Source organism: Scleropages formosus, chromosome 6 (genome assembly GCF_900964775.1).
Source record: "Scleropages formosus chromosome 6, fSclFor1.1, whole genome shotgun sequence".
In the NCBI taxonomy this organism is placed as follows: domain Eukaryota; kingdom Metazoa; phylum Chordata; class Actinopteri; order Osteoglossiformes; family Osteoglossidae; genus Scleropages; species Scleropages formosus.
The window spans coordinates 30,578,615-30,590,925 of record NC_041811.1 but is presented as its reverse complement, the minus strand read 5'-3'; the positions used below and the strand labels follow the sequence as shown (position 1 = coordinate 30,590,925).

At 49.1% G+C, this 12,311-nt stretch overlaps 1 protein-coding gene across 1 annotated transcript in view; it reads left to right on the top strand.

Annotated features, from left to right (window-relative positions):
* Nucleotides 1–718: 718 nt before the first annotated feature.
* Nucleotides 719–12,311, top strand: part of plppr1 (phospholipid phosphatase related 1) — a 36,861-nt gene continuing 25,268 nt past the window's right edge. The window contains exons 1-2 of the mRNA XM_018755268.2: nt 719–896; nt 11,499–11,589. Of these exons, the coding sequence (XP_018610784.2) occupies nt 11,509–11,589 (81 nt within the window). The 5' untranslated portion in view covers nt 719–896; nt 11,499–11,508. The remainder of the gene's footprint in view (nt 897–11,498; nt 11,590–12,311) is intronic.

Genomic DNA, 12,311 nt, shown 5'->3' with positions numbered 1-12,311 from the left:
CAGTAATTAGATGCACAATGATTCTCGGAGGGAGTCTCTCCACGCAGCAATTACTATGGATCTTCCAGAAAGCTCATTTACAACGTGGCGGCCACGCGCGCCGGCTGCTTAAAACTGCGCTGTCATCACTTCTTCGCAACAAGGAGGACAACAGCTAATCAGCTGGCAACGCGGTTCCGTGTCAGGACACCAAATTAACTGTCAGCCACTGTCAGTCCATTAAATGAAGAAGTCAAGAGAGCGCGCACAGATGACCGTTTCACTGGCATTAATTGGGACAAATTAAAACCATATTATTATGCAAATAAACAAAAATGAATTTCATGAAATGAGGAGAGGAATGCGGACTTTTGGCCTGAATGCGATGCCCATGTTTTGAAATGTAACCCCCCCCCACCGGGTTATCATCTGTGACCGATCGCGATCTGCCGGCTGCGCTGTCGAACGAAGCCGCTCACTTTCATTTATCGGCCTCCTTCTTATCAGCGCTTGTCCCGCGCGCACAACCGTGAAATCAGAGGGCGGTTCAGTGACACAGGCTTTCCATTGGGGGTCACCGGGGGGGGCAGGGATATTAATTTATTTTTTTTTATTTTCCCCCAGTTCCAGCTCGGCACGCGTGGCTATTTGCACCCTTTCCTCCTCGCTCGAGTCACGCGTGAGTGACGGCCTCACGCCCGCGCAAGCTCCGCCCCCACTCCCCCCCCCCAACCACCCTGCACTCGCGGCGTCCGCGCTAGTCCTCTTTAAATGAACACGAGACTGCCTAATCGTCCGCCGCGAGCGCACCGCCGAAATCTCGCAGCCGAGATGCGGGGACACGCGGCGCAGTAGCTCGCGCGCCCTCTCCATACATGGATTTGCGTCTGCACGAGCTCGCCATTTAATGAGCAAAGGTAAGTGGCAAGAAAAGGAGGTCGCGGCCAATGCAAATTAAAAGCGGGAGGGGGGGGTTGCGACGGACAGAGCGGGGTCGCTATTGTCTGTGGCGCCGGAGGGTCGCCGAGCCGCGCGTCCCGAGGCGGTGCTACAGAACTTGGCGCGCGCCTTCGCTTCGCCACACAAGTGCAGTTTCAGTGACGCGTCGGTCTTCCGCGATCCGTACCGGTGCGGTGCTGAGAGCGCGCGCGCTGCGAACGTGTCCGGCGGTTCGGTTCGGTGGCTCGGGGCAGCCGCGGACGGAGCCGAGGCGAAAGCTGCGCTGCCGCGCGCGCAGTGGGGGGGGTGGCGGCCGCCGCGTCCTCGCGCCGATCGCCGCCGCCGCGTGCACGGAGAGGGGAGAGCGCCGCGCGGATGTCCTCCCTCCCTCCCTCCCTCGGACCACGCCACGGACGCACACCTCCTCGTTTTATTCATCTTCATCCTTCTCATCATCCCTCCCTGGTCACGTTTCTTTAGCTCTTCGCTCTCGGATTCTGTATCCAGCGGGTTCTCCTACACACACACACACACACACACACACACACACACATCTAATCATGTCACACATCATCAGTCGGTGTTTAGAGCTTCAAATAATCATTAGAAAATCATTGAAAAGAAATCCCGTACTCTTTTAAAATATACTATTTAGGCTTTTTAATTAACCACTGTAGTGAAATTAATCACTTCTGATATTTTTTGTTAATTTTCATACATTTCCGTCACTTTTTTTACTTGAGCAACCCTACACACTGGTCTGTCCGTTCCCTGGTCATTTCTGCCCAGGTCAAATTCCTGTAAGAGGAGTCTTAATCAGACATGTCTTTGACTTTGTCCAGTTGACTTTTTTTTTTTTATAATCACATGGCACTTAAAATAAAATGGTTCTGCTCCATGTTCTCAGTTGCCTGAATGAACAGATCTCCAAATGTCAGAATTTTTTTTTTTTTTTTCTTTTTTTTTTTTGGTTTGGCCTTTAAATTGCAAAAAAAAAAGAGAGAGAAAAAATCTTGTATGCAAATCTGCAAAGTGGCAAGATCTAAGTGAACAGCAGTAATGATGGGATTCGAAATCCTACAAGGTACCTGAGCCAAGGTTAGAGCACATTTCCTCCCCCAAGTCTGCTGCGTTATGTGCGAGTGTATGTATGGCTGAAGCGGAGCTGTGGGACCGAGGAGATCTGGATGGTCCAGGTGCTCTTGCTGAGATGCTCTGCTGCCACGTCCCACCTAAACTGCTGCGCTTTTGGATGGCAAGACTGGTTTGCTGGAGTCGGGGGGCAGGAAGCGAGCAAGGATGCTTCCAGGGTCTGCTGAATGGAAAACTGCTTCGCTTAGGTTGAGTCCCATGAATCAGCTCTTGTCCCCACCTGCCACAAGCAGGACTCCAACCATTCCTGCTTTGACTTCAAACTTTCGAGGGAGGAGACAACTTCTGTTCACACCTTCCACACACGATAATTCGAGATTGGGTGAGAAATACACTAACCCTGTAAAAACAGGGTATGGGGATTATTGGGGGCACTGGACACGATCTTTTGAGATTTAGCGATGTCTCACATTGAAGTGTGGACGTGCGCTGATGTCCGCCTTGTCTCGACGGAATTAACACCAATTTCACGTTTCATCTTCGTTGATACTGGGATTGCAGTGAACAGCGGGTTACCCTGCTGTCGCTTCACCGTGTGGAGTGGTGGTGGTCTGAAATCCTACCATGGTTCCATCCGGGGGGGTGTATGGTCTGGTGAGGAGTTAAAATTTCGATTTGTGCTCAGAGTTGTACCCAGCAAGTGGTTTGGAGGGCATGGTGGAAAAGTAAACTTAACCAGATGGAGGACACAGTGGCTTTGCACACTGTTGGATAGGATTGCGAAGTAAATGTGGTTTCACCCACCCTGATGCCATATTAAGTTCAGCTATACCACTGTATATTATTATTATTATTATTATTATTATTATTATTATTATTATTATTATAAACCTGGATCAACCCTGAAAAAATGTTGAGCCAACTAACCTATTACCAGTTAATGGTTTATTTTTGTCTCTGAAAAATTTGTTTACTTTAGTCTTTTCATCCACTTTGTAAATAAAGTAATTCTGTATTTAACATCTGTATTTTCGTATATTGATTTTGAAAGGTTTGCAAAGGCAGCTGAAGTGTGGGCAGCTGGTAGTGTAATGGTTGACGCTGCTGCCTTCGCTTCTGAAGGTTACAGGTTCAATCCCCAGCTCCGTCTGTAGTATTGTTGAACAAGGTACTTACCCTACGTTTCTCTGGTAAAATGGCCCAATGGTATAAATGGGTGAATGATTGTAATAATTAAAGCCTTATTGTTGTAAGTCGCTTTGGAGAAAAGCATCAAGTAAATGTGTATAGTTCTTTAATACATTTACTGTAACATATTATTTATTATTACGCATATACTCGTATTCTAGGTTTGCTTACCCTCTTTTTCTCTAAAATCAGGTACTTTTAACTCCTGCATCTTATTGTTTATTTACTTGTTGATGTCCTTTGGTGTGGTGAAGCTGTGCAGGTAATGGGTGTTGTTCCGATCACGGAGGTGAGGCCATCCACAATATTGACTTCTGGAACAAGGCTTTCCGTGCAGAGTAGCGGATCATAGCAGCTTGGAGGTTCTAGAAAGGGTCCTTATGAGTAACGACACGAAGGCAGAGCGCGCTGGAGCGGGGTCGTGAGTCACGAGCTGGGAACGACTGAATTGAGCCGTTGCGCCTCGCTGCGCTGCCAGCGGAGATCAGCTGCTGCCTCTGAGCTCTTCTCGCGCGTCACTTTGGATTTACTGGCAGCCTGGGGAGTGGAATGGCGCAAGTGGCCGGAACCGAACGGGAGCGTGTGGGGTCATGTGCCGAGGGTGCGGTGTGGGTTCCCTGATCTCGATGTTAGCATGATGCCGCGCGGCACGGTACGGCACGGCACGGCCAGCGCTCGACAAGGTATGGCTCCGCTCACGTACGTTTTGACGGATTCTGGACCCTCGCAGGCCGCTCTGGCTCCTTTTTTCGCAGCTAAGTCATCGGTAACACGCAAGGTTCGGCCACGGATGGTCCGCCATCAGTGGGCTCGTAAAGGGTTACTCTTCACCCCGTTTCTTCGCTCTCAGTTCTGAGGCTGCCTGGCAATTTTTAGTTTTTTTACTCACTTCAGAAGAACCACTTTCAGCGTCTCGTCTATTTTCGTACATATCGTTAATATCTATTTAATTCTTGGCATCTTGGGAATATCTAGCTACTAAAAATACCAGACTCAGCTGAACCCGAGTGGAAAATGCTTTTTGAAAAAAGACTATTAATAACATAAATACGCCTTCCTACAGTATTGAGGCTCTTGCAATAAGGAAACGTGTGGTTTTTAAAAGGTGTTTACAGTCGTATTTGCATTCATTCATTTTGCGCTTTTCGCCGAGGCGGCGTAAAACTTGGAGCAGACCAAGGCGCGTTCAGCAAAGAGCTTTCGATGCAGACTCTCGATTTTTGAACGAGATATAGTTTGTGCAATAACCAGTCGCTTTTGTCGCTGCCTATGGAATTGAGTCTCGTGGGGAGTGCAGTGGTGATTGTGACAGATTGGGTGATGCAAACTGGACTTTCTAGGAGTTCAAGAGAGGATGAGAAGTGGGGTCCCAAAGAGATGCATTTTGGGACCCTTTTTGAATGTCGAAAGGGATTCAGCAGGTCTGAGGGAGAGAGGAAGCACATTGCACCACATTAGAGTCAAAACGGAGAACCTGTTGACTTTCGGTTTGGGTCTTCTTGTGTGTGGGTCTACCAAGCGACCAGGGATGGGTCAGCGTAGTGATCATCCTGAGGTATAGTGAGTGATGAAGCCAATGGAGAGGGACAAGGAGGGAATCCCATGGGGATGCTTTGGTTGCTGGGACACAACTCATGCAGTGGTGTTCTGCATCAGTGAGAGAGGCTTGATGGGATTGGAAGTACTGACTTCTTAGACATACTCGGTACACAAAGTATTACAACACATTTACTGTAAGATCACTATAAACGAAGGTGTTTCTGGGAATTGCAGTGAACTTGCAAATGATCCACAGCGTCTATCTGGAAAACCGTTTATAAACGGGTTCAGAAAATGTCCACCTCATGCCTTTAAATACTCAACACCTGCCATATTGTAGGTTAGGTTAGTGCAGTTGACAGATGGTGCCATAGAGGTTAAAATCCTGTGTGTGACCACAGTGTCGCTGGTTCCCGTCCTCAACGCGGTGAAAGTGTTGGGTTTTTAATTTTAATGGCTCCAGTGAAGATGTTCAGCTGTGTGAACAAACGTAAGTCACATTGGACTAGAGTCTTGTTGAAAAACTAAATGGTAACTATGACGTTAAGCCTTCGGTGTCTCGGCTTTCATCATAAAATGATTCAGAATGTGTTTAGGGGCCAGATGTTTTCGCCGTACATGGCCGAATCAGTAGGCCTGCAATAATCGTCTCGGTTCATGCATCAGCAACCTCCAAACCCTCTCGATCTTTAACCCTTGGGCAGGATGACTGGAGCAGGATTTTCGTTCCAGTTAAATTCATTTTATTTTTGACGTAGCGTCAATCCAACCAAATACTGTGGAGTCCAAGTCCAACGAGCTGCCCACCTCTTTCGGCTGTACACTTTATTCAGGGAGGGAGAGTGTTAGTGTGGCGTGAGCAGTTCCAGGAGCCCGCAGTTGGTCTTCTGTACCCTCTGTTAAGTCTGTGGGTAAATTTCAACACATCAGGCAGCGCGAGCAGCGAATTGGTCGGAGTGGCCCAGGCGGGTTCTGAAAGCTTCAGGTCTCGCCAAGGTAAAGATCTCGCAGGAACGTGCACTCTTGGGTTGAACGCGAAGAGAACAAAAACAGGCACTTACTGCAGATGGAGGCAGGACCCTGGAACTAAATTGGTTTGGTCTCCAGCTAAGCTCTCTCTTTAGCATCAGACTTTCCTTTGTGTTCCCGCTCCTATTGTGCAGTGTTACCGTTGAGAGGACCAGTCCACGCAATTGGATCCCGGTTGTTAACTCTTTCCCACCCTGCAGCTGCGGGACAAAGTTATCATCCCGAGTTTGCTGAAACTGCTGCAGCGCGTTCATCTTCTCAGCAGACACTCCTCTTTATTCTTGATCTTCTTGTATCTCCTTGGGCTCATTCCTGGCATAGGATGACTTAACATCTTACCGCGCTGTGTTTTTTCCCAGTCTTGCCATCACAGAAGCATTGTGGTTACGCATCTTCTTGGAACCAACGTGGGTTCTGGCCCTTGAGGGATCGTGTGGCTGTTTATGTGCATTAGTTTTCCAGAAGAATAGTTTTTTTTACAGTATTTTCACTTTGTCTGTGCGGCTTAGTCTTTACTCTTCAGAATTAAGAACTCGGTACATTGCGGTTCGGCATCTTGGTCTCTGACTTCGCACTCTGCTTTGTCCTGAGAACCATCTTCATTTGAAACTGGTCTTGTTTTGTAAGATTGTATCCTTTCCATTTATTTTTTTTTATTAATTTAGTTGGTGCTTTTTGTCCAAAGCTGTTTACAGTGTTAAGTTACTTACAATTATTTACCATCATTTACACAGCTGGGCACCTTTACTGGAGCAATTTAGGGGCAGTCTCCTCCTCAAGGGCATGACCGCAGGAGGTGAGACTCATGGTTGTGACCTTTGGAGCCAAGATTAGTGACCCTAGCCTCTAGACTACCAGCTTAACCTTCCTTTTCATGGCTTTCCTTTGGCGGGAACTTGGGATGTTAAGGGAGCGACCGGTTCTGATGGAGTCGTGACCAACAGCGGCTCAGGTGAAGCTTCTCAGTAGACTGCATCTCAACATGGGTGGCGCTGCAGGCGAATCACCAGAGCCGGGAGGCAGCCGGCCATCGTCTCCAGAGGATGTTGGGAAGAGTTGTTCAAACTGGAGCTCAGGATGCCCCTGAGCTCTCCCTTAATCTGCAAAACTCTCGACATGTGGGATGCATTTAGATTGGATACTCGGTGCTCTCAAACGTATTCCAAATGCAGACTTTGGAAGAAGGTATTGATATTCCATGAAATACATAACATTTTGCCCGTGAGGATTTTGATTTGTGCAGGAAGACACAACTCTTCTCTCAAGGGCTGGAGTGTGAAGTGAGGAGGCCTGACTGTCAAGATGGAGGGGGGGAAAAAAAAAAACCCCAGAAGAGCAGCCTCACTAAGCAAGTGAATCTGCGCGGATGTGTTTGAAAAGTTCAAGCACGTAGAACTTCCATGGCAGCAGTGTCGGTGAACATCATAATTACTATCATGAGGAACAATGCCGTTGTACCTCAGTCCGTTTTCTTGCTCCGGTCAGTTATGTAAGGGAAGTGTGGGCTTCGCGTTGGACGGATTTAATTGCAGTGCCTGTTACATTATTTTCTTGTTGGCCCAATGGTTTGCGTCAGTCGACTCGCATAACTTATAATTTTACACAATTATTCAGGTCACCGTTCCCTTGACGCAATTCAACTTCCATAACTTTGAATAGCTGGATTGTTTTTTTGCTGCTTGCACCTGCAACCTTTTGATCCTAGTTAATCTGGAGAAATACAATGTGGTGCAACATATAGATGCATAGTATTAAAGCACATGTTTTGATAAACATTTGAAGCCCATCCATCCATCCATCCAGAGGCTCAGAGGTCGCTGGTTTGAATCCCAACTCTCCTTGTACTGTGTGTGTGTGTGTGTGTGTGTGTGTGTGTGTGTGTGTGTGTGTGTGTGTGTGTGTGTGTATATATATATATATATATATAGATACATTTACATTTATTGATTTAGCAAACGCTTTTCTCCAAAGCGATATACATCTCAGCAAAAATACAATTTGTGCATTACATTAAGAGAAAAACATGGCTGCAGACACGTGATTCCTAAGTAAACCTGGTTTGTTACTTTCCACTTGATGCACTGATGTTCATCGCTCGAGTAGGTGCATAAAATGCAGGCTAGATGAATCCTGATAATTTTTTTTTAAATTGTAGGAGGTTTTTTTTTTTTTTTTTTAAACAATAAGGTACACAAACAACTTTGGGCGCGGTGGTGCAGTGGGTTGGACTGGGTCCTGCTCTCCGGTGGGTCTGGGGTTCGAGTCCTGCTTGAGGTGCCTTGCAGTGGACTGGCGTCCCGTCCTGGGTGTGTCCCCTCCCCCTCCAGCCTTACGCCCTGTGTTGCCGGGTTAGGCTCCGGATCCCTGCGACCCTGTATGGGACAAGCGGTTCAGATGCTGTGTGTGTGTGCGTGTGTACGCAAACATTAACATACAATGCCGGAATAGCAGCTATGTAAAGGCTGGGGTGACCATGAAGTTACGGTGCATGAACATTTACACCATACCCCTATTACATTAGGTTATTGATAATGAAGAGATGGACACATAGAAGACCAGAAGTGTTCACACCCCAGGATCATGGACCGGGCATTTAGCACAGATGGGAGCCCTGTCAGGATGAATTCTGGACACTCCAGTTGCTCATGCTTACAGTGCATGGGCAGTTGGCCCCGGGGGGTGAGGAACTGGGCTGTCGCTCACTAGGCATCCGTGTCATTGATTTTTGGTCCAGGGCAAATCCTAAATGGAACCTCTGTTTGCCACAGATCTGGTGTCAGGAGTGTGCGAGGTTTCATGTCACAGTGGATGGGTTTTTTTTTTTTTTTGTGTGTGGGAAAAGGGCTTCTGGATCCATTTTGGTGGCCGCCTGCTTTTTCTGCACGGGCAATCTCGGAAGCGACACGGTATCTCAGAGAGGCGGATCAGGGAGAGCCGGGACGCCGCAGCAGGAGCGGTACATCACATCACCATCGTCGCTCGCTGAGCCTTTCTCCTTTTTTACCACTTGTGCTGGAATTTTAATAACGTGTCATCGTCCCCATTACAGCAATCCTGACACAAACGGGTGAGATGTTCAAAGCCTCGCTCGTCGCCCCAGCATTTGAATTTTTTTTTTTTCTCAGAATCTGAATAGCACATTTTATATTACATAAAAAGTAGTTCCGTGAAAAATAAATCAACAGCTTGACGTACCCAAACCCTTTGAAAATGCCAGCATAAAGTAAGTACCGTACATAGCCTAGTTTATTTGACTTGCTCTAGAGTTGGATTGGATGTATTTTATTTGCGCAGGATGTTTGTCAAATTTTCGTAGGGTTTCGTGTTTCATAAATGTATATGTCCGCGCATCTGTGAAATTGCTGCGCTGTCGCGATGACAAATCTGATTCTCACTTGTGGCCATTCTGTCGCAGCAGAGCTTCCAGGGGTTCATATGGGTTTTTTTTTTTTCCAACTGACACTAACAACATTCCTGCTCAAGAGTGACTCTTCTGCTTGGATTGAGCTCAAGGGCTGCACCAGCACAGTTTCCCTCCCACACACACACACCATCTGAAACCACCTCTCCCGTTCAGGGTCACGGGGAGCCAGAGTTTAACCCGGCAGCATAGGGCAAAGGGGGAGGGGACACACCCAGGATGGGATACCAGTCCATTGCAAGGCACCCCAAGCGGGACTTGAACCCCAGACCCACTGGAGAGCAGGACCTGGTCCAACCCACTATGCCACCGTGCCCCCTGTGGTTTCCTACAGTTTTGGTAATAAAAATGGGGAAGAAAAAAAACCAGAATCAAAGCCGTATAAAGTTTGTTTGAGGACAGTCGTTGCCGTTACAGATGGCAGATGGTTCTGTCTAAAGCCAGTTTTGTGTTCTACAGTTTTTCCCAATGAACACTCTCTCTCCTTTTAATAGTTCAACCACAGGGCTTCTCCGGGGACCAGAACCGGCAAACTTTCTTGGTCTGAGGTCAAGGTTCTTGAACATCATCGGACCTGGACTGGAGTTCACGCAGTAGGACGCTCACTTCGCCTTGGCTGAGAAGAGTTGCTGGAGAAGAAACGTGAAGAGCCAATTAATTTTCATAAATCCTTCGGGTTAGGCTGATTTGCATAGTGTGATGCGGCTTATAGTTTTATTCATTTGTGCGGGACGGCTGAGCTACTGCCTTTGTTCCTCGAAGGTGCAGGTTTGATCCCCGCCTCTGGCTATAGGACCCTTGAGCAACATACTTACCCTGAATTGCTCCAGTAAAATTACCCAGCTGTATAAATGAGTAAATAATTGTAGGTAGACTAATATTGTAAGTCGCTTTGGAGAAAAGCGTCAGCTGAATGAGTAAATGTTGTATAGCTGGGTGGTTTTTACTATAGCATTTCAGGATAAGAGGGGGTGCGGTGGCGCAGCGGGTTTGGCCTGATCTCTGGTAGGTCTGGGGTTCGAGTCCCGCTTGGGGTGCCTTGCGACAGACTGGCATCCCATCCTGGGTGTGTCCCCTCCCCCTCCAGCCTATGCCCCGTGTTGCCAGGTTAGGCTCCGGTTCGCCGCGACCCCCGCTAGGGATAAGTGGCTTCAACCAGCACGTATGCGCGTGTGCGTACGTACTTCAGCTGGAGGCGGGATTTGAACTGGGGTCCATTAGTCCCAAAGGCAGCGGCTCGAACCGCGACACCGCTTGCCGGTGTTCCTTCTTCCCTTTGCGGGCGCATCTGTGGGCCGAACAGCCCTGGGCTCTCCGACGGGGGGAGTCGTGTGGAAAGCGGAGAGGAACAGAAGGGGGACAGAAGGTGACAGAAGGGGACATTAGTTGAGTAATACGGGCGAATGTCTCTGGTACAGCAGGGCATTGGGATCGCGTGAGAGAAAGATGATACCGCAGCTCGACTAATGCGCTTTTCATGGACTCGAACAGAGTAGCGGGGCTCCCCAAATACCTTTCGCTCCGGGGACTGGTCACGGACGTTACGTTACGCTTTCTGTGCCAGTGTGGGACTCTACATTTCTCCCTTCTTGCTCTCTCTCTCTCCGTTTTGATGTTGTCCTTTCGCACGAGCTGCGGTTACAAGTGTGTCAAGTTGCGATTTAGGGGATTGCATAGCCGCTCGTACCCACGAGCGGGACACTTAGCCCGAAGTGCCACGGTTAATATCAACCTGTGTAAGAGGGCTGAGTGTGAAATTTGTAAGCTGCCCTGGATAAAAGTTCCTGCGGAGCAAATAATTACGGTTTCCGTGTTTCGCGAGACGTGTTCGTGCGGCAGCTTTCGGGATCTTCGGCGCGCGTGTCCTCAGCCGTGGCGATTCCTCTGGTCGTCTTTAAAGTATAACGCTCAACGGGCAGATTTTTGGTCTTCCGTGTCGTACTTCGCATCAGGATCCTGGCAGCGTTCTGAGCCGAGGTTTACCCGAGAAGACCGCGATCGGGATGACCCGCTGAGCTTCGCCGCCCAGCAGCTCGGAGGTTCATCCGAGGCTCCGCGATCCCGCTCTTTTCCCTTTGCGGCAAGGAGGAGGAACTAGAATCGTGCCCAAGCTCCTTCTTCCGGTTCAAGCGGGAAGAGTCAGTTTTTCTTACTCGGTCGCTCTGCTCCTCAGCCTTGTTGCTTCCATCGAAAAGAAATCGCGGCTCCATTTCTACGATGTTGTCCTGTGTGAACTGAGAAGGCGTGGTTGAAAACCCTCGAAGCGTGACCCCTTGCAGGAGGTCCTGATGCTTGTTGTGTGTTTGTTTAGACCCTGACCGATGGTGAGACCGTCTGACAGAATGCCCGTGGACAACACCCAGCGGAGTTACTCCATTATCCCTTGCTTCATCTTTGTGGAGGTGAGTACCCCCTTCAGAAAAGAAGCGAAAAATCCGAGACGCGGCACGTTGCGGTCGATCCGTTTTCGTTCGCCGCATCCTTCCCCCGGTAAAACTCGTCCGTGTACCGGCGTGCTGTTTTTGTTTGTCTCCATGGAAATTGGAGTGGTCCACGTTTAATTTCATCCCCCGTCGCCATGGAGATTGGAGCGCTCCGTCCTCCAATTGCTCGCTCGGAGGCTACGCTCGACACCGCGCGCGCCTCTGCGGTCCGGTCCTCGTAACGTACGGGTCCGCCTCTAGCGTTCCTAGATTAGAGTAAATTACTTGCGACACGCATGCCTGTTTTGGGAGATCGGTGATTCGGTGCATGGAGGTCACGGAGGCCCTTTAGAGTCCCCGCAGGCCATGTTCGAGAACGGCTGCAGCCCGCAGGTAGGCGCTACGACCGTCGTTCGCTGCTCTCGCGGTTAAGATGTTTGTTCGCGCGGCAGTAATGCCGCCAAATGACTAACCCGGAACCGCTGAACTGCTGTCGGATGTCGCAGCGTGTCCCGTTTAGGTAGGATGGAACAGAGCTGGAAACGGTTTAGAGTGAATCGTTGCGCCGCGCTTGACCGACACCCGCGGCGAAGGAGAGACCTCGACGAAATCCACGCGAACGTCCGATACGTGCTGTCGATGTGGACTTCGGGAGCCGCGTAGGAGGCCCGCCGCCGCTCGCGCGCCTACGCGGTCGAGTG